The sequence below is a fragment of the Phyllobates terribilis genome, unplaced genomic scaffold (genome assembly GCF_046119375.1).
Source record: "Phyllobates terribilis strain yellow unplaced genomic scaffold, ASM4611937v1 Scaffold_1__5_contigs__length_1240528914, whole genome shotgun sequence".
NCBI classification, from domain to species: domain Eukaryota; kingdom Metazoa; phylum Chordata; class Amphibia; order Anura; family Dendrobatidae; genus Phyllobates; species Phyllobates terribilis.
The window spans coordinates 715,042,715-715,063,650 of NW_027362761.1; the positions used below are offsets into that span (position 1 = coordinate 715,042,715).

The following is a 20,936-nucleotide window of genomic DNA, read 5'->3' on the forward strand; positions in this document are numbered from 1 at the left end:
ACAGTACAGACCAAAAGTTTGGACACACCTTCTCATTTAAAGATTTTTCTGTATTTTCATTACTATGAAAATTGTACATTCACACTGAAGGCATCAAAACTATGAATTAACACATGTGGAATTATATACTTAACACAAAAGTGTGAAACAACTGAAAATATGTCTTATATTCTAGGTTCTTCAAAGTAGCCACCTTTTGCTTTGATGACTGCTTTGCACACTCTTGGCATTCTCTTGATGAGCTTCAAGAGGTAGTCACCGGAAATGGTCTTCCAACAATCTTGAAGGAGTTCCCAGAGATGCTTAGCACTTGTTGGCCCTTTTGCCTTCACTCTGCGGTCCAGCTCACCCCAAACCATCTCCATTGGGATCAGGTCTGGTGACTGTGGAGGCCAGGTCATCTGGATTAGCACCCCAACACTCTCCTTCTTGGTCAAATAGCCCTTACACAGCCTGGAGGTGTGTTTGGGGTCATTGTCCCGTTGAAAAATAAATGATGGTCCAACTAAACGCAAAACGGATGGAATAGCATGCCGCGCTGCAAGATGCTGTGGTAGCCATGCTGGTTCAGTATGCCTTCAATTTTGAATAAATCCCCAACAGTGTCACCAGCAAAGCACCCCCACACCATCACACCTCCTCCTCCATGCTTCACAGTGGGAACCAGGCATGTAGAGTCCATCCGTTCACCTTTTCTACATCGCACAAAGACACGGTGGTTGGAACCAAAGATCTCAAATTTGGACTCATCAGACCGAAGCACAGATTTCCACTGGTCTAATGTCCATTCCTTGTGTTCTTTAGCCCAAACAAGTCTCTTCTGCTTGCTGCCTGTCCTTAGCAGTGGTTTCCTAGCAGCTATTTTACCATGAAGGCCTGCTGCACAAAGTCTCCTCTTAACAGTTGTTGAAGAGATGTGTCTGCTGCTAGAACTCTGTGTGGCATTGACCTGGTCTCTAATCTGAGCTGCTGTTAACCTGCGATTTCTGAGGCTGGTGACTCGGATAAGCTTATCCTCAGAAGCAGAGGTGACTCTTGGTCTTCCTTTCCTGGGGCGATCCTCATGTGAGCAAGTTTCTTTGTAGCGCTTGATGGTTTTTGCAACTGCACTTGGGGACACTTTCAAAGTTTGCCCAATTTTTCGCACTGACTGGCCTTCATTTCTTAAAGTAATGATGGCCACTCGTTTTTCTTTACTTAGCTGCTTTTTTCTTGCCATAATACAAATTCTAACAGTCTATTCAGTAGGACTATCAGCTGTGTATCCACCTGACTTCTGCACAACACAACTGATGGTCCCAACCCCATTTATAAGGCAAGAAATCCCACTTATTAAACCTGACAGGGCACACCTGTGAAGTGAAAACCATTTCCGGTGACTAACTCTTGAAGCTCATCAAGAGAATGCCAAGAGTGTGCAAAGCAGTCATCAAAGCAAAAGGTGGCTACTTTGAAGAACCTAGAATATAAGACATATTTTCAGTTGTTGCACACTTTTTTGTAAAGTATATAATTCCACATGTGTTAATTCATAGTTTTGATGCCTTCAGTGTGAATGTACAATTTTCATAGTCATGAAAATACAGAAAAATCTTTAAATGAGAAGGTGTGTCCAAACTTTTGGTCTGTACTGTATATGCACAATTGTTTAAGTATTTCAATACCAATTCGAAATAAAAAATGTTATTCTACTTGTAAAACACTTTAAGGAAATCAGACTGAATATAAGGCATAAGCAATACAGGAGCATTGGTATACCTTATAACCTGTCAGTGCTGCAGACACAAGTTAGTTAGATCATGCACTGCTCATGGTCTAACTACCTTGCTAGTGCCTGGTGACCCGGATGTCGTCATGACAACGATTGGGCTCCCACGATGACGTCGCGGGGCCGCCGTTTCAAGGGCAGAGGGGTTTTTTTTCTCTCTGCCTGCTCGATAAATGCTGTGATCGCAGCATTTAGGGGGTTAAAGTGCTGGGAGCAGTGCAGGCACTGCTCCTGGCCCTGAGCCGGGTGTGGGCGCAAAATCACCATGACATATCCATAGGTCCACGGTTATTAAGAGCCAGGCGACCTGGACGTATGGATACATCCAAGGTCGTAAAGGGGTTATATGGAGCAAATGCTGGTCCGTGTACACACTAGCTCCCATCAGAAACTGACGACACGATCGTTTGATCAATTGAATTATTGAAGGTTCAAGTCCCCTAAGGGAACTAAAAAATAATGTAAAAAGTAAAAAAAGGTTTAAAAGAAAAAATCTATATATAAATTAAAATCACCACCCTTTCCCTCCCATTAAAAAGGGAAAAAAAAACACTTTTTTTTCTGTATCGTCATCTCAGTAAAAGTGCGATTTATCAAAATATAACATTCATTAACCTAAATAGTAAATACCATAAAGAAGAGAAATGAATTGAAAATTGGTCACCCCACCTCCCTAACAAATGCAATATAAAGCAACAAAAACATCTCATGTACCCCAAAGTGGTATCAATGAAAATGTTGGCTCAACATACAAAAAGAAAACAAGCCCTCACTCAACGCCATCAACAGAAAAATAAAAAGTTACGGATCTTGGAAAATGGTGACACAAAGCTAAATAAATATTTCTTTTTTTTAAATTCTGGATTGTTTTCATCAATTAAATGAAATTTTTTTGTTAAAAAAAATTATAAAGCATTGCTAGTTTGATACCACTATAAACGCACTGAACGGGACAATCACATTTCCAGCTAATATTTACGGCAAAATAATGGCGGAATTTCATTTTTTTTTCACCAATTCATTCCACTTGAAACTTGTTTCCCTTTTTTTAGTACTTAATATGGCAAATTGAAAGCTATAATTCAAAACTACAACTCGACCTGCAAAAAAACAAGCCCTTTTCGATGGAAAAATAAAAAAGAATATTGCTTTTGGAAGGAGAGTAAAAAACAAAAGCATGAAAATAAAATAAAATAAAAATCTTGGTCATTAACAGGTTGAATAACATTAGCGTACCTTGACTGTGGTTCTGTGAAGGTTCAAAGTCTGACTCGGAACTAGAGTCTGAACTTGAGCTGCTGTTTGAAGGACTTGATGGAACAGACTAGAAACATCACAAAGAGAAAAGATTTAGGGAAGGCATGGAGTAACAGCTAAGCCATAAGAAAAGCAAATTAAAATATAACTGCTTCAAGTGTAAAGTAAGTAGAAAACATAATGTCTGGAATCACGTGCCATTCTTTCCCTTCTTATGAAAACATCATTCATTGTTACCCATTACAGAACAGCTTTCCTTATGTTAGAACTTAAATTGCAGCGTAGTAAATGAACATCTCTAAATCAATCATGTGTAAAAGATTGTGGCAGGTGTGGCAAAAATGCTGCAAGGCAAGAATTCTTTCAAAAATACAAGTTTGTCTGGGATACATGTAGTGACAGAAGGATTTGCGCAAGCCTACATCCACAGAAGATTTGTGGTTAGTTCTCCAAGATGTTTGGAACAACCTTACAGCCAAGTTCCTGCAAAAACTGTTTGCAAGTGTACCTGGAGGAATTGAAGGGAAAGGGCGGTCACACCTAATATTGAGTTTAGATTTTGTTTTGTTCACTCCCTTTTAGGCTATGTTCACACATCATGTTTTTTTCAGCATCGTTTTACAGTACCAGCAAAGTCTATGCGATTCCAGAAATCTCATGCACACATAATGGTTTTTTTTTTGTTCAGGATTTTGTGCTTTCCTTTTTTTTTTTGAAAAATAGAGGATGTCACTACTTTCAGCGTTTTTTCACCGAAGTAATGGGTGGTGAAAAAAACGCATCAAAACCAAAACCAGAATGAGATTTTTTTTTTCACTGAACTTGTACATGCATATAAGAGACAAAAGGACAGTGGAAAAAAAAAAAAAACGCTGTAAAAATGCACCAAAAACAAGCAAAACAGCAAGAAAAATCCTGAACAACCTCCTGGCAAGAGATCAGGTTTTGCTGCAGAAAAAAAATGCTGAAAAAAACATGATGTGTGAACACAGCCTAAATTGATAAAATATAAAATGAAATACTTCTAATTTTGAAAGAATTCTTAATTTGCAGCATTGTACAAGCTTATTATACACAGCCATAATAAGAAGGCCTCAGATTTTATAAGAAAAAGAGAAAATTAAAATCCTCAGTGCTTGATACATTTTAATAGCCAAGTGAAAAGATGATGACAGATAGCAAGCTCCTGAGACTACTTAGGTCTTCCTATCAGGTATGGTTTAACAGAAAGTCACCAAAGCTCTCGATCTGTCATTATTTAAGTGTATCAGCTATTGAGGACTCTCAATTTTTCTATTTGCTGGCAAACATGATATAAAAGGCATTTTTATCCTGACTACATATGAAAGTGTTTTTCTGTAAAATTGTGTCTTGCTCCATAAGATGCTGAATTCTTAAGATAACCTACACATAAACATTGCTGCTATCAAAGAGTGTATTTGTGACAAGGCACTGTAAGCAAAACCACGCATGAAATGACTGTGATGAGGAGCTGCTGACAGTGTATTTCCATCCAGCCTCCTATATACAGCTCAGCATGCGGACTGAAGTGCTGCTTCGCTAACACAGTGCAAGCGCTTATCAATCATAGCACATAGAAACCTTTCACAATAGGTTTTTATTTTAACTTGTATGTATCAGTAAAAAAGGACAGAGGGGCTGATTAAAATGTTCTAGGTTATTTTTTTCTCCACAGCACTGCAGAGGTGCAAATTTCCTCTTCTAACACAGGGGTGTTAAAATAGATTTTTCTCTGGGGGTATCTACTGTATCCCCTGTATGACACTGCCCAATCATAAGAAGAAGCTGTGTGGTAATGACATTACAGTGCCAGGAGAGGAGGAGATCTGCCCTGTAATGTCATTACTGCACCATGAGAGGAGAGCTGGGCTGTAATGTCATTACTTCACTGGGAGAGGAGGAGAGCTGGGCTGTAATGTCATTACTGCACCATGAGAGGAGAGCTGGGCTGTAATGTCATTACTTCACTGGGAGAGGAGGAGAGCTGGGCTGTAATGTCATTACTGCACCATGAGAGGAGAGCTGTGCTGTAATGTCATTACATTGCCAGAAGAGGAGAGCTGTGCTGTAATGTCATTACTTCACTGGGAGAGGAGGAGAGCTGGGCTGTAATGTCATTACTGCACCATGAGAGGAGAGCTGTGCTGTAATGTCATTACATTGCCAGAAGAGGAGAGCTGTGCTGTAATGTCATTACTTCACTGGGAGAGGAGGAGAGCTGGGCTGTAATGTCATTACTGCACCATGAGAGGAGAGCTGTGCTGTAATGTCATTACATTGCCAGAAGAGGAGAGCTGTGCTGTAATGTCATTACTTCACTGGGAGAGGAGGAGAGCTGGGCTGTAATGTCATTACTTCACTGGGAGAGGAGGAGAGCTGGGCTGTAATGTCATTACTGCACCATGAGAGGAGAGCTGTGCTGTAATGTCATTACATTGCCAGAAGAGGAGAGCTGTGCTGTAATGTCATTACTTCACTGGGAGAGGAGGAGAGCTGGGTTGTAATGTCATTACTGCACCATGAGAGGAGAGCTGTGCTGTAATGTCATTACATTGCCAGAAGAGGAGAGCTGTGCTGTAATGTCATTACTTCACTGGGAGAGGAGGAGAGCTGGGCTGTAATGTCATTACTTCACTGGGAGAGGAGGAGAGCTGGGCTGTAATGTCATTACTGCACCATGAGAGGAGAGCTGTGCTGTAATGTCATTACATTGCCAGAAGAGGAGAGCTGTGCTGTAATGTCATTACTTCACTGGGAGAGGAGGAGAGCTTGGCTGTAATGTCATTACTTCACTGGGAGAGGAGGAGAGCTGGGCTGTAATGTCATTACTTCACTGGGAGAGGAGGAGAGCTGGGCTGTAATGTCATTACTGCACCATGAGAGGAGAGCTGGGCTGTAATGTCATTACTTCACTGGGAGAGGAGGAGAGCTGGGCTGTAATGTCATTACTTCACTGGGAGAGGAGGAGAGCTGGGCTGTAATGTCATTACTGCACCATGAGAGGAGAGCTGGGCTGTAATGTCATTACTTCACTGGGAGAGGAGGAGAGCTGGGCTGTAATGTCATTACTTCACTGGGAGAGGAGGAGAGCTGGGCTGTAATGTCATTACTTCACTGGGAGAGGAGGAGAGCTGGGCTGTAATGTCATTACTTCACTGGGAGAGGAGGAGAGCTGGGCTGTAATGTCATTACTTCACTGGGAGAGGAGGAGAGCTGGGCTGTAATGTCATTACTTCACTGGGAGAGGAGGAGAGCTGTGCTGTAATGTCATTACTTCACTGGGAGAGGAGGAGAGCTGGGCTGTAATGTCATTACTTCACTGGGAGAGGAGGAGAGCTGGGCTGTAATGTCATTACTTCACTGGGAGAGGAGGAGAGCTGGGCTGTAATGTCATTACTTCACTGGGAGAGGAGGAGAGCTGGGCTGTAATGTCATTACTTCACTGGGAGAGGAGGAGAGCTGGGCTGTAATGTCATTACTTCACTGGGAGAGGAGGAGAGCTGGGCTGTAATGTCATTACTTCACTGGGAGAGGAGGAGAGCTGGGCTGTAATGTCATTACTTCACTGGGAGAGGAGGAGAGCTGGGCTGTAATGTCATTACTTCACTGGGAGAGGAGGAGAGCTGGGCTGTAATGTCATTACTTCACTGGGAGAGGAGGAGAGCTGGGCTGTAATGTCATTACTTCACTGGGAGAGGAGGAGAGCTGGGCTGTAATGTCATTACTTCACTGGGAGAGGAGGAGAGCTGGGCTGTAATGTCATTACTTCACTGGGAGAGGAGGAGAGCTGTGCTGTAATGTCATTACTTCACTGGGAGAGGAGGAGAGCTGGGCTGTAATGTCATTACTGCACCATGAGAGGAGAGCTGTGCTGTAATGTCATTACAGTGCCAGGAGAGGAGGAGATTTGCCCTGTAATGTCATTACTTCACTGGGAGAGGAGGAGAGCTGGGCTGTAATGTCATTACTTCACTGGGAGAGGAGGAGAGCTGGGCTGTAATGTCATTACTGCACCATGAGAGGAGAGCTGTGCTGTAATGTCATTACAGTGCCAGGAGAGGAGGAGATTTGCCCTGTAATGTCATTACTTCACTGGGAGAGGAGGAGAGCTGGGCTGTAATGTCATTACAGCCCAGCTCTCCTCTTCTGGCAATGTAATGTCATTATTGCTCCATGAAGGGATGTATCGGGGCATTATGCCCCGCCCTGGGCATTATACCTGGAAAACATTCAGAGCATTGAATGTAACGAGATTACAGAACACCTCTCCTCTCCCGATGTTGTACTGACAGGTTAGACACATCAGTCTCACCAGGTCACATTGAAAAAGCCCAATCAGAGCTTTTCTGTGGGCTTTTGCTTTCTTTTCACCTATATAACGCTGCGTTCTTATGATTGCATAATGTCATACAGGAGAAAAAGAAAACGCTCCCAGAGAAGAATCTCTGTTAATGCCCCCTTTTTTGAAAGGGAAATTTGCATCTCAAGTTCAAAATGCCATCTCTACAATGCGAGGGAGAAAACAAACAAAAAATGTTTTAATCAACCTTTCCTTCCCTTTTTATTGATATATACTGTTTAAAAGAAAAATACTGTGAAAAGTCCTGTTTAATTGACATTTCATTAACGTTCTAATGGAAAGATTTCACATGTGACATCTCTCTCAAGAAAAAAAAAAAGATGGACATAATTACCTCTGATTTTGATGATCCCTCATCTTCAGTATTGGTATCATCATCTTCGACTGGCTTCTTTATATCAGTATCTGGTTTGCTCCTATCAGCTTTGTTTCCTGGTTTCTCCTTCACCATTTTCTTCTCTGTGTAGGGCAAGTTGGTGGTGATGGTATTACTAGGATTAGGGGGACCCCGAGGAGAAGTTCCAGAAACTGTATGTCCTTTGGAGTTGCCCTTTTTCGGCTTCTTGCTACTGGATTTAGGGGAGTCTATGTTTGGTGGTCTTTTGCTTGAAGGCTTGGGCTCAGGTGGACCACCTTTCGGAGACATATTTTCAATCTTCGGCTCTTTCAATGCTAATTTTTGTTCCTTAAAGGCTACTTTAACAGGTGCTTTCTCTTCCTTAGCAGGTTTGTTCTCAGCTGGCTTTCTGGAGGAAGAGGATTCTTTAACTTGTTTGCTGGTATCACTTTCTTTACCTTTGCTTTCTGAATCTTTCCTCATCCGCTCCTTGTGCTCTTTTGTAACTTTGTGGGGCTTGGATGTTTTGCTACTTTCTTTGTTGCCATCCTACAAAACATTAAAATACAGTGTAGAAAAACTTGTACGTTGCAGAATTAATTAGGTTATTGATCACTTGTCTTTTTTTTTCTTTCTACACTCCGTACATAGTGAAATCTAACCTTTGATCCAAATGATGATGATTTGGCCTTCTTTGGGTCTGAAAATGCAGAGAGGGGGATTGTTGGCAACATTGGATAGTCAGGGCTTGGTCTCGATAAAGTCTCTGATCCCTCTGGCATGACCATTACCTGAAAATAAAACTCCCGTGTATCAAATTACAAAGTTTCCCAGTAATGGAAAACCAGGAATATATTTCTTTAGACTAAGCTTGTAGAAATATTAAAGGAGTTGTCCAAAAGATCTTGGGGTACAAGTCTGCAGTCATTTTACGTGAATACAGTCTTGTGAATCCTAACATTGCGTACACTGCGCACCATGAAGGATTCTCCAGTGCCGAGAGCGTGACCTCAAATATGTGATTTGCATACATACAGTCATGTGCTGCCTAGCTGGGCGCGGCCTTGCCCAATGAAAGTGTATTAAGCAAGGCAGGATACAGTCCATTCTGAATGTGACCGGAAGCAGGGCTGTGGAGTTGGAGCCCATTTTGGTGTGGAGTCAGAATCGGAGTCGGTATAAATTGGACTAAAATATATAATAAATTGGGTACAGTAGTTCAATGCAGTTTGTGAGGAATATTTTTTCATAAGAATTTGGGAAAATTATGAAATGTCCTATAAATGTCTGTCCTATTCCTGATCTAAGGGTCTAGACTTTTAGCTGAGATTAATCTGTGCTACAGTAAATTTATCACTTAAACATGAGCCATGTATGAGGGAGTCGTGGAGTCGGAGGTTTGGCTTACCAACTCCATAACACTGGCCGGAAGTACGCTAATCACAAACTTGCGGTCACATGAAAGCTTGCTTCCGGTCCCAGAGAATACTCATAGTATGCAGTTCGTGAGATGTGAGGATTCACAAGTCTACAGTCACAGAGTGACTGCAGACTTGTAGCTAATGATTGGACAACCCCTTTAGCTTTCCTTAAAAATCAGGTATACTAAAGTCTCCCAATAGGTCTTTATTACATCTTATCTTGGAAATTTCTGTTGTATTCAGACTTCAATGTACAGCAATTATATTTGACCACAATCAAATTAGCATTAAAGTGGTGTTAATACTATGACTGTGCACTCTTCACATGCATCAACACAGATTTACTTGTGTCTATTCCCTCACAATACAGCACAGAGGTACACCTGTTACCAGGTCCTAGAGCAGTCCACACAGCTAATCTAGCTACTCTTATGTGCTCACCCCTCCAGCTTTCAGCAATTTCCGGAGGAACTCCTTGGTAGGATTATTGAACGTCAATTTCTCACAGCGTAAATGGTTAACTGGTGGATTTCCCTCCAGATTCAGAAACAAATCATACGTAAAACACACTTTCTTGGGTTCTTCCTGGGGAACAATTACAACAAGAAACTGTCAGTATTCTACACTGATAATCCAATGAGAAAGTAAGGGTACATAGTCACATTATACCTTGTTCTTGAAGTACACTTCAATTGGTAAAATGAAGCCAGCATATCCAGATTCTTCAACTTTATATGGTGGTTCCTTGCATGCTATCAAAGCAAACACACAACAGGGCATTCCAGCATTAAGATACCACTGCAGTAATAAGGGCAAAACCACAGGACTACCGCATATTTAACTACTACAAAGTGTCACTCAGATGACAGTGAAATGTCACACATAGAAGGCCATTACCCAAGTATTTGCTTCTAGTCTTTTCTTAAAGGGAACCGAATACCTCCAAAACCAGCATTTTAATCCACATATCGTGGTAATCTGCAGGTAAATAGCATTTATATAATTTGTAGCTGGCTTCCTGGAGCACGGTCTACAGGGAGAAAATGAAACTATATTCTCCCTGCAGCCGCTTGCTTACAGGGATTGAGGTGGAAGCAGGGAGCGGTTAGTTACCCCTCAGCACACAGTGAGTGTGCCTGTAATCACTTCTTCACACATTGATTGACATCCTGTTCTGCACACACACACACACACACACACACACACACACACACACTGCGGAGCTGGTTGCTAATCAATGTGCTAGGGACTGATTACAGTCACGCTCACGGTATTGAAAGTGTTTTGGAACTATACAGTGTCTTTAAGACATGACAGGATATCTTGTCATAAAAACAGGAAAGGAGCTTTTGGTTTTGGGCCTGTGCATCCAATAAAATCTCCAGAGGAATAACATAAAGAAGGCCAATGAAAAACATACAGGTAAAGCTAGGTTCACACACATAGTGCTCTCCGCTGAGGACTACAGCGAGATTTCTTTTGGAATTCCCGGAAGCAGGATTCTGACAGAACCCCGACGGAGCCATTCACTATTAGGGTATGTGCCCATGGTTAGGAGCTGGCTGCGACCCCGAAGCTGCGGGAGAGCTGAGCGGCTTTCATTCTCATTCTATGCAAATGAGTGGCGCCTTTTTTTTTTTTTTTTTTACTTGCGGACTTTACTCATAGATGTTAGTCTATGGGGAAAGTCCACATGCAGACCTGCAAGAGAAATTGGCATGCTGCGGGTATGAAAGACGAGACGCATGTCAGTTTCCGCGGGTGATCTGCAGGTGCCCAAAGACGCATAGAGGACATGGGATTTCTAGAAATCCCATCCACTATGCTGTAACATCTGGCCGCTGTGGGTTTAACGCTGCGTAACACGCAGCTTCAAACCCGCAGCGGTTCCTGACCGTCTGCACATACCCTTATGAGGCTGATCCTGGATACGGTTTGCCCTCTGTCTCAGCAATATTCATCTGTTTCAGACATGCACGAAAACATGGCCACGTTTTTGTATATGTCAATACTGTAAGGAAGGCGGGCAGAGAGTGTTCACAGTGACTCTTTCCGCCTCATAACAGTAAATGGCTCAGTCAGAGCTCTGCCAGAGGTCCTGTTGGAATATTGTTGATCAAGGATTCTGATGGAAACCCTTTCGAGTGTTCAATGGAGAGCACTGTATGCTTGTGAATCTACCCAAAAAAGAACAGTCAGGCAACTTTCTAAAGAACATTGATGTTAAGGCATCTGCGAAATAAAAATGGTCACTCACCCCGCTTAGGTCTAGGGAAGCTGTCATGCAGCCTAAATACAACCTTATCTACAAAATGCTGTATGTCACACTGCTCAGGACCTCGAACGAACACCATCCAGTCATGCGTAAATCCTTCAGTAGTGGGCTTCTTCCTCAACTGAGCGCGGTGTCCCAGCTCCAGCTTCACCTGAACAGTGCACTGTGGAAAGATCAGCACAGAATTACAAGCAGATCTGTGATCCAGATACAGAAGCCCATCAAGAATAAGCCCATTATCAAGGCTTCCACCTTCATAGGATCTGTGATGGATATGATATAACAATTATGATCTTCTTATATGGGTATATTCTCACATGGAGCACGGGCAGGAAGGAAAATCTGCTACTTTACAGTACCAGCGTTGTGCAAGAGATTTGTAGCAATATTATGTAATATCCAGAGCGTAAATTGACCAGAACTCTTCAAATTAAATCCAAATCATGTTCATTTATACAGCAGATTTCACCCATTACACTGCTTGGCTTAACAGAACCATTTGCACTACACATCCACAGCGGAATTGGAAATACCTCCTAAATCTCCATTGTAAACTTAATGTTTTATACTATTACTCCCCGGGTTTATCCATAAAACTGTTCTAGCAATGAGTTTTGCTATCCAAACAACCAGGTTCAAGTTTACCTTTTTTAGAGTCAAAATTAAAATTTAAAAATGCCAGTCTCATGCTCTCTAAGCAATGCCATCACTCCCATAGTCAAAATCAGGAGTCTGTTCCTACTTAGAAAATCCAGCCTTCATCCATTGTATACTGTATATTTTTTCTGAGGGGACTATGTTATGAAAATGTAGTTGTTAAAGGGAACCTGTCAGTCGATTCATGCAGCCCAAACCTTGGGAAGAATGAATCAGAGCCCGGCTGTGCGATTGCAGACAGGTGTGTTTTAGTCTGAAATGCTCCAGTGCTTCAAGGAAAAGACAGTTTGAAGAGTCAGCCGGAGACTATAGGGAGAGATGTGACTAGTACAATGCCGCCAACTTCTCCCTACACCACTCTACATGATTGCCAGATCTCTGTCATGTGTGAACATAGGAAAAGAACTGTCAATCAAATGGAGAGGAGAGGAAGAAGCCGACCAGTGACGTCATGGGATTAGTCACGTCTTGCGCTACAGTCCCCGGCTTGGTCTTCAAACTATGCTTGAAGGTTTAACATACCTGGCTGCAACCACACAACTAGGCTCCAATTCATGACAAAGTTCCCTTTAGGTCACGGCCCCACTATCAGTATTCGGTCAGTATTTTTTCTCAGGAGTGGGAGTCAAAACCAGGTGAGGAACAATCAGAGAAAAGGTATAATAGAAGCAAGTCACCAATTCTGCATTTATCACCCACTCCTGGTTTTGGCTCCCACCCGAGAAAAAATACTGACCAAATACTGACTGAATACTGATAGTGGGGCCATGGCCTTAAAGCGAGTCTCCACTATAGACATGAAAGTGACTAAACATTTTTGATCTATAACTGGTGCTTTCCTTCATGTAGTCGTTGCCTCCCCATTTCCCTACTTTGTGGCCTCTTCTCATTTTGGCCAAAATTTCCCGGCAGTAGCATAGTGAGCGCTGTGGTAGGTCTGAACCTTAGCCCTGGGCTTGTCCAGTACCAATGAAGAGGGCTTCTGACTTTGCACAGTGCTCCCTATGACCCTGTGGCAGCTCCACTGCATCATCCAACTGTAGAAATTCAGAAGTTAGAGGAGTTTGAGAAGAAAAGTCTGCAGTTATTCTTTGTGACAGCCGAATCGTGACAGTGTGAGGAGATGTACACACTATCATGATTTCTCTGGACAAGTGGGCGATCACGCGCTGACTGGAGTGTCAGCTTATTCTCTCAATAAAATTAAAAGAGGTGGCTGAGACTCTAGATGAAAAATAGAGCAGAGATAAAAGGTAGCACTCACCAAGTCTTCTTAAAAAATCCGTCCTTTATTGTTATAAGTCAACGTGACCTTGGACCCGTTGAAGCGCTGGAAGGCAGCGAAACGCCAGTCGTCATTTTCTCCTCTCCCCCGCACACCCTCCGGGGTCTCAGTCCGATGCCGCACGCTGATATGTCCCGCTTATAACAATAAAGGACGGATTTTTTAAGAAGATTTGGTGAGTGCTACATTTATTTCTGCTCTATTTTTGAAGTTGTAATTCACTTGGATGTGCACCACCGTCACAGTCTTAAAGCACACAGTCTGAGGCGATTCCTAGTGATTTATTTGTTGAAAGCAGCGTGGTGCCAGAATGTTTCCCTTGTGTTGAACTGAAACTCTAGTTGGCACATGAAAACAAATATGCAAATCACATACGTGCCATCATTTGACCGCCGACTTGCATAGGGAATCATGACAGTGAGTGCGTTGTACACTGTCACAATTCAGCGGTCTGCAGTTACACAGGGTGACTGCAGACTTTTCTATTCAGCCCGAGAAACCCATTTAATTACGTGAGCTAGGCTGATATGACACCAAATTAATAAGCAGCATTCATAGGTGGCATATCTTATTGAGACAGTAATGAACTCTGACATTAGTCCCTATACTCATCCAACAAAAGTAATACATTGCTACTATATTATTAATCTTCATGCCGTATTATTGCTTGCCATTAGCCAAATCTAAGGCCGTCGTCACACATCCATATTTCATGATTTCATGGCTCTAGAACAGATCGAGATGCACAGACTGGCTGTGGTTATCCTAAACCGGATTCCAAAGCCTCATAGGCATATATAAGGCTGTTGAGTTTGGGCCAGAGGCCGGACTTAACTTAGGCCAGCTTCACACAGCTGTTTCCTGTTTCAAGTGTTTTAAGTCCCAGAAATTTATTATGCATGGCTGCCCAATGCACTCCGCTGGTGTCTCCCATTCTCTCCCCTTCATTTGGTTTTGATCCCTCACCTTCTATTTCTTCAGGCCTTTCTCTGTCTATTGCTTTACTGTAAAGTGCCCCGCTCACTTGCAGCCCGTCTGCTCTTTACTAGAGCATATCCCATACTCTACGGACATGTATGTAGTTATGAATCCTCATAGCTGTCACACTGTGTGTCCATTTTTCACATGTCCCATGTCCAATTCTTTCTCCTTCGTTCACAGAACTGTTGCATTCAACCTGTTCAATTATTTTTGCTGCCTGTCTGTTCTCTTACCTGACTTTTTCTATTTTTGTATATTTATACCGTCTTGATCTATTTGCTCACTATCTAATTACCCTATTTTGGATAACAGCTTATGTCCTGTCTCCTGTCACATTCTATTTTCTCATAAGCTACAGCCTGTATCTTTGTCTTAGTGTACTGCTTGCCGCATGCCCATTCTCCCTCAGTGTACCCTTTCCTTCCGTTTTAGGCTAGTTTCACGTGTCAATTTTTTTACCTTGTTTCTTTTTCAGTGTGCTGGATCCATTCTTAGTCTGTGTGCCAGTTTCTGCTGTTCATGTGTCACCCGTTATTCCTCATGTAAAAAAGCTATTGTAGCTCAGTGTCCTGCTGCTTGTCTACTCTAGCTCGGTGTCCTGCAGACTGTTCTTTTCTAGGTCAGTGTTCTGCATATTGATCTGTTCTATCTTAGTGTCCTGCTTCCTGTCTGCTCTAGCTCAGTGTCCTGCTGCATCTGCTCTTGTTCAGTCTTCTGCTCCCGCTCAATATTCTGCTGCTTATCTGCTCTACCTCAATATTCTGCAGATTGTTCTGTTCTAGCTCAGTATGCTGCCGCTGGTCTGCTCCAGCTAGCTGTGCTGCCGCTGGTCTGCTCCAGCTAGCTGTGCTGCCGCTGGTCTGCTCCAGCTAGCTGTGCTGCCGCTGGTCTGCTCCAGCTAGGTGTGCTGCCGCTGCTGCTGGTCTGCTCCAGCTAGGTGTGCTGCCGCTGCTGCTGGTCTGCTCCAGCTAGGTGTGCTGCCGCTGCTGCTGGTCTGCTCCAGCTAGGTGTGCTGCCGCTGCTGCTGGTCTGCTCCAGCTAGGTGTGCTGCCGCTGCTGCTGGTCTGCTCCAGCTAGGTGTGCTGCCGCTGCTGCTGGTCTGCTCCAGCTAGGTGTGCTGCCGCTGCTGCTGGTCTGCTCCAGCTAGGTGTGCTGCCGCTGCTGCTGGTCTGCTCCAGCTAGGTGTGCTGCCGCTGCTGCTGGTCTGCTCCAGCTAGGTGTGCTGCCGCTGCTGCTGGTCTGCTCCAGCTAGGTGTGCTGCCGCTGCTGCTGGTCTGCTCCAGCTAGGTGTGCTGCCGCTGCTGCTGGTCTGCTCCAGCTAGGTGTGCTGCCGCTGCTGCTGGTCTGCTCCAGCTAGGTGTGCTGCCGCTGCTGCTGGTCTGCTCCAGCTAGGTGTGCTGCCGCTGCTGCTGGTCTGCTCCAGCTAGGTGTGCTGCCGCTGCTGCTGGTCTGCTCTAGCTCGGTGTGCTGCTGCTGCTGCTCTGCTCTAGCTCAGTATTCTGTTCAAGCTTAGTATCCCGCTACTTGTCTTCTTTAGCTCATTGTGATATACAGTAGATTTCCTGTTCTAGCTCAGAGTTGTGCTATAGCTCAGTATTCTCCAGCTTGTCTGCTCTACCTCAGTATTCTGCAGACTGTTGTGTTTTAACTCATGGTTCTGCATATTCTGTTCTAGCTGAGAGTTCTGGATACTGTCCTGTTCTAGCTCAGTGTTTTGCTGCTTGTCTGTTCTAGCTCAGTATCCTGCTGCTTGTCTGCGCTAGCTCAGTATTCTGCTCTATCTCAGTATCCTGCTGATTGTCTGCTCCAGCTCAGTGTCCTGCAGATTGTCCTGTTCTAGCTCAGTATCCTGCTGCTTGTCTGCTGTAGCTTAGTGTCCTGGTGCTTATCTGTTCTAGCTCAGTTGTTCTGCAGAATATTCTGCTCTAGCTCAGTATCTGCTCTAGCTTAGTATCCTGCTGCTGGACTGCTCTTGCTTAGTGTCCTGCTGATTGTTCTGTTCTAGCTCAATGTTCTGCTCTAGCCCAGAATTCTGCTGCTTAGCTGCCCTATCTCAGTATTCTGCACATTGTTCTGCTCTAAACCAGTGTCCTCCTGCTTCTCCTGTTCTAGCTTAGTGTTCTGCTGATTGTTTGATTCTAGCTCAGTGTACTTCTACTTGTCTGCTCTAGCTCAGTGTCCTCCTGCTTGTCTGCTCTAGCTCAGTATTTTGCTCTAGCTCAGTATCCTGCTGCTTGCCTGCTCCAGCTCAGTATCCTGCGGCTTGTCTGCTCCAGCTCAGTATCCTGCATATTGTCCTGTTCTAGCTCAGTGTTCTGCAGACTGTTCTGTTCTAGCTCAGTATCCTGCTGCTGGTCTGCTCTAGCTCAGTGTCCTGCTGTGTGTTAAGTTCTGGCAAAGTGTTCTGCTCTAGCTTGAGGTCCTGCTGCTTGTCTGGTCTTGTTTACTGTTTTACAGATTGTTCTGTTCTTGCTCAGTGTTCTGCAGATTGTTCTGTTCTAGGTCAACCCTCTGAAAATTGTTCTGTTCTAGCTCTGTGTCCTGCTGCTTGTCTGCTCTTCCTCAGCATTCTGGATATTATTCTGCTCTAGCTCAGTGTTCTGCAGAATGTTCTGTTCTAGCACAGTGTCCTGCTGCTTGTCTGCTTTAGCCCACTTTCCTGGTGCTTATCTGTTCTAACCCAGTGTCTTGCTGTTTGTCTGTTATAGCCCAGTGACCTGCAGCTTGTTCTGTTCTAGCTCAGAGTCCTGTTGTTTCTCTGTTCTAGCGTGGTGCTCTGCAAACTGTCTGCGCTACTTCAGTATTCTACAGATTGTTCTGCTCTAGCTCAGTGTCCTGCAGATTGTTCTGTTCTAGCTTAGCATTCTGAAAATTGTTCCGTTTTGGCTTAGTGTTCTGCAACTTCTTCTGTTCTAGCCCAGTATTCTGCAGATTGTTCTCTTCTAGCTCAGTGTTCTCCTCAAGCTTAGTATCCTGGTTATCTGCTCTAGCTCAGTGTCCTGCTGCTTGTCTGTTCCAGCTCACTGTTCTGCAGATTGTTCTGTTCTAGTCCAGTGTCCTCCAGCTTGTTCTCTTCTATCTCAGTATTCTGCAGCCGTTCTATAGCAGCGCTCTGCAGCCCGCGTCGTTCTATAGCAGCGCTCTGCAGCCCGCGTCGTTCTAGAGCAGCGCTCTGCAGCCCGCGCCGTTCTAGAGCAGCGCTCTGCAGCCCGGCCTGTTCTAGAGCAGCGCTCTGCAGCCCGGCCTGTTCTAGAGCAGCGCTCTGCAGCCCGGCCTGTTCTAGATCAGCGCTCTGCCGCCCGGCCTGTTCTAGATCTGCGCTCTGCCGCCCGGCCTGTTCTAGATCTGCCGCCTGGCCTGTTCTAGATCTGTGCTCTGCCGCCTGGCCTGTTCTAGATCTGTGCTCTGCCGCCTGGCCTGTTCTAGATCTGTGCTCTGCCGCCTGGCCTGTTCTAGATCTGTGCTCTGCAGCCTGGCCTGTTCTAGATCTGTGCTCTGCAGCCTGGCCTGTTAGCAGACTACTGCTCGCTTACCTGAAGGTCGTGCTACTTGTCATCTCCTGCCCTTATTCCTGACTATCCCATCTCCTGGGCTGTCTGACACAGATAATTGGCTTTATTGTCGGTGTGCCCCTTGTACTGAAGTTGTCCTCAGTCCATTCTGTGTAACTCAGCATCTAGCAATGATGGGACGCCACTATTACCCGCAGGTCTGCATACATGCAGGCTGAGGAGGCAGCAGTGGTCAGTCACTACTTTCACCTTTCAGTACCTCCCTTCCAGTACCTGACTGTCCATGTCTCTAGGTTCAGATCGTCTTTCTTCCTCCTAAGATCTTCAAGGTGCCTACGGCCTCATCCTCCGCCTTATCGGCCTCTTGTTCTTGCACCTTGCTCGGCACAACGAGAATAGAAAAGCACGGATCCAGAAAGGCTCCACAAGCCCAGCTTAGGCCCGAACACCCTTCTTTCCTTAATGGAACACTCCGCCTGCAGGTCCCACAGCCGGGATACCGGAATGTACCACCTCGAATCTGACCAATCCGAAGGGTACAGCAGGCGGAGCTTCCTGTCAGGAAGGACGGTAAAGAAAGAAGGAGAATACAAAGCCACTGGATAGGCGGGGATGCAGTGATTGACATCAAGCCTCACCAATAGGCGGCTGCTCTGTCGTTTCCATAGTAACTACAGGTCTCTGCCCCACATTCCCGTGCCTCAGACTCCACCCACCTTTTCTTCTCACAGAACAGTGATTTCTTGCCCTGCGAGGTTATTGTTTTACTGGAGGAGTCGTATTGGCCTGTCTCGTAGATGGCCTCATTAATGAAGCCGGTGTTCTGCTACACTCAGGGGGCTGCACTGTGGCCATGGAAGCAGGCACAGAAAAAGTGCCCAGGAGAGGTGGCAGTGCCACATAGCACCACAGACATGCCTGGCACAGGGAGAGCAGGCTACAGAGCCTTCCTGCTAGAGAATAGTGCTGACATGGAGGACAGCTGTGTGCGGCCGAGCTATGGACAAATGCCCAGCAGTTCTGCTCCGGACTCCATGTTTGTCCCGGATTCACCTGCTGTCGATGTGAAAATCCGCACCGCGGATCAGTTTCCGTAACATGTCGGTGTCGTTCTCAAGGGTGTGTGCACACGACGTCTTAGACACCGACGTGCCTGCCGGGCTTTGCTATAGGAAGACACTTCAGGAAAATGTCTACTTTGGCGTCTTCTGGTTTGTTTTTTTTATAAAACTCATAAATACAAAGTAGTGAGCGTCTTCCAAGCCACCTGGAGAATGGAGCCGTCACTTCTTTTATCCACTCTGGAAACCCACTATGAGAAGTTGAAAAAGCTGAATATGTGCACAGCTAGTCCATTTACATTGCTGTGTATAATTGCGGTGGACAGAAAAGTGCCCACAGGAAACAGCCCAGAGCCATGAATGCCCACAGGAAATAGCCCACAGTCATGAATGCCCACAGGAAACAGCCCACAGCCATGAATGCCCACAGGAAACAGCCCACAGCCATGAATGCCCACAGGAAACAGCCCACAGTCATGAATGCCTACAGGAAACAGCCCACAGCAATGAATGCCCACAGGAAACAACCCACAGTCATAAATGCCCACAGGAAACAGCCCACAGCCATGAATGCCCACAGGAGAAAGCCCACAGTCATGAATACCCACAGGAAACAGCCCATAGACATGACTGCCCACAGGAGAAATGCCCACATGGACAAAATACCAAGTTATCACCTCCTCCCAACCTGTAATATGTTATATGGCTCCGGAGCCTGTGTACAGTGTGACCCTGGCTGTACCGATATAATGTTATCACCTCCCCCCGACCTGTAATATGTTATATCGCTCCGGAGCCTGTGTACAAAGTGACCACGGCTGTATTGATATTACGTTATCACCTCCTCCCGACCTGTAATATGTTATACCGCTCTGGAGCCTGTTTACAGTGTGACCCCAGCTGTACCGATAAAACGTTATCAACTCCCCTTGGACCTGTAATATGTTATATCACTCAAGAGCCTGTGTACAGTGTGACCCCGGCTGTACCGATGTAACGTTATCACCTCCCGACCGGTAATATATCGCTCCGGAGCCTCTGTACAGTGTGACCCCGGCTATACCGATATAACGTTATCACCCCCCCCCCCCTCCGGAGCCTGTGTACAAAGTAACCCCAGCTGTACCGATATAATGATATTATCATCTCCACTCCGACGTGCAATATGCTATATCACATCGGGGCCTGTGTCCAGTGTGACCTTGGCTATACGTATATAACAATATCATCTCCACCCCGACTTGTAATATGTTATATCGCCCCGGCTGTACCGATATAATGTTATCACCTTCCCCCCCGACCTGTAATATGTTAAATTGCTCTGGAGCCTGTTTACAGTGTGAACCTGGCTGTACCAATATAACGTTATTATCACCTCCTCCCGTACCGGTAATATGTCATATCGCTCCGGAGCTTGCCTGTGGGCAGTGTGACCCGGCATTGTAATATGTTATATCACCCCGGCTGTACCAATATAATGTTATCACCTCCCCCCCCGACCTGTAATATGTTAAATCGCTCTGGAGCCTGTTTACAGTGTGAACCTGGCTATACCAATATAACATTATCACCTCCTCCCGGACCGGTAATATGTCATATCACTCCGGAGCCTGCCTGTGGACAGTGTGACCCCGGCAGTACCGATATAACGTTATCACCTCCCCCTGGATCTGTAGTATGTTATATCGCTCCGGAGCCTGTGTACAGTGTTACCCCTGCTGTACCGATATAATGTTATCACCCACACCGACCTGTAATATGTTATGTTGCTCCGGACCCTGTGTACAGTGTGACCCCGGCTGTACCGATATAACGTTATCACCTCCTCCCGACCTGTAATGTGTTATATTGCTCCTCAGCCTACATACAGTGTGACTCTGGCTGTACCGATATAATGTTATCACCTCCTCCCGACCTGGAATATGTTATAGCGCTTTGGAGCCTGTGTAGAGTGTGACCGTGGCTGTACCGATATAGCGTTATCACCTACTCCCGGTCTTT

At 45.0% G+C, this 20,936-nt stretch overlaps 1 protein-coding gene across 1 annotated transcript in view; it reads right to left on the reverse strand.

The window, feature by feature from the left end:
* MLLT1 (MLLT1 super elongation complex subunit) overlaps positions 1-18,454 on the reverse strand; it is a 37,928-nt gene extending 19,474 nt beyond the window's left edge. The window contains exons 1-7 of the mRNA XM_073686279.1: positions 18,148-18,454; positions 11,422-11,602; positions 9,834-9,916; positions 9,606-9,749; positions 8,406-8,534; positions 7,741-8,292; positions 3,005-3,092 (exon numbers count right to left, since the gene is read on the reverse strand). Coding sequence (XP_073542380.1) covers positions 3,005-3,092; positions 7,741-8,292; positions 8,406-8,534; positions 9,606-9,749; positions 9,834-9,916; positions 11,422-11,602; positions 18,148-18,159 — 1,189 coding nt within the window. The 5' untranslated portion in view covers positions 18,160-18,454. The remainder of the gene's footprint in view (positions 1-3,004; positions 3,093-7,740; positions 8,293-8,405; positions 8,535-9,605; positions 9,750-9,833; positions 9,917-11,421; positions 11,603-18,147) is intronic.
* Positions 18,455-20,936: the final 2,482 nt, after the last annotated feature.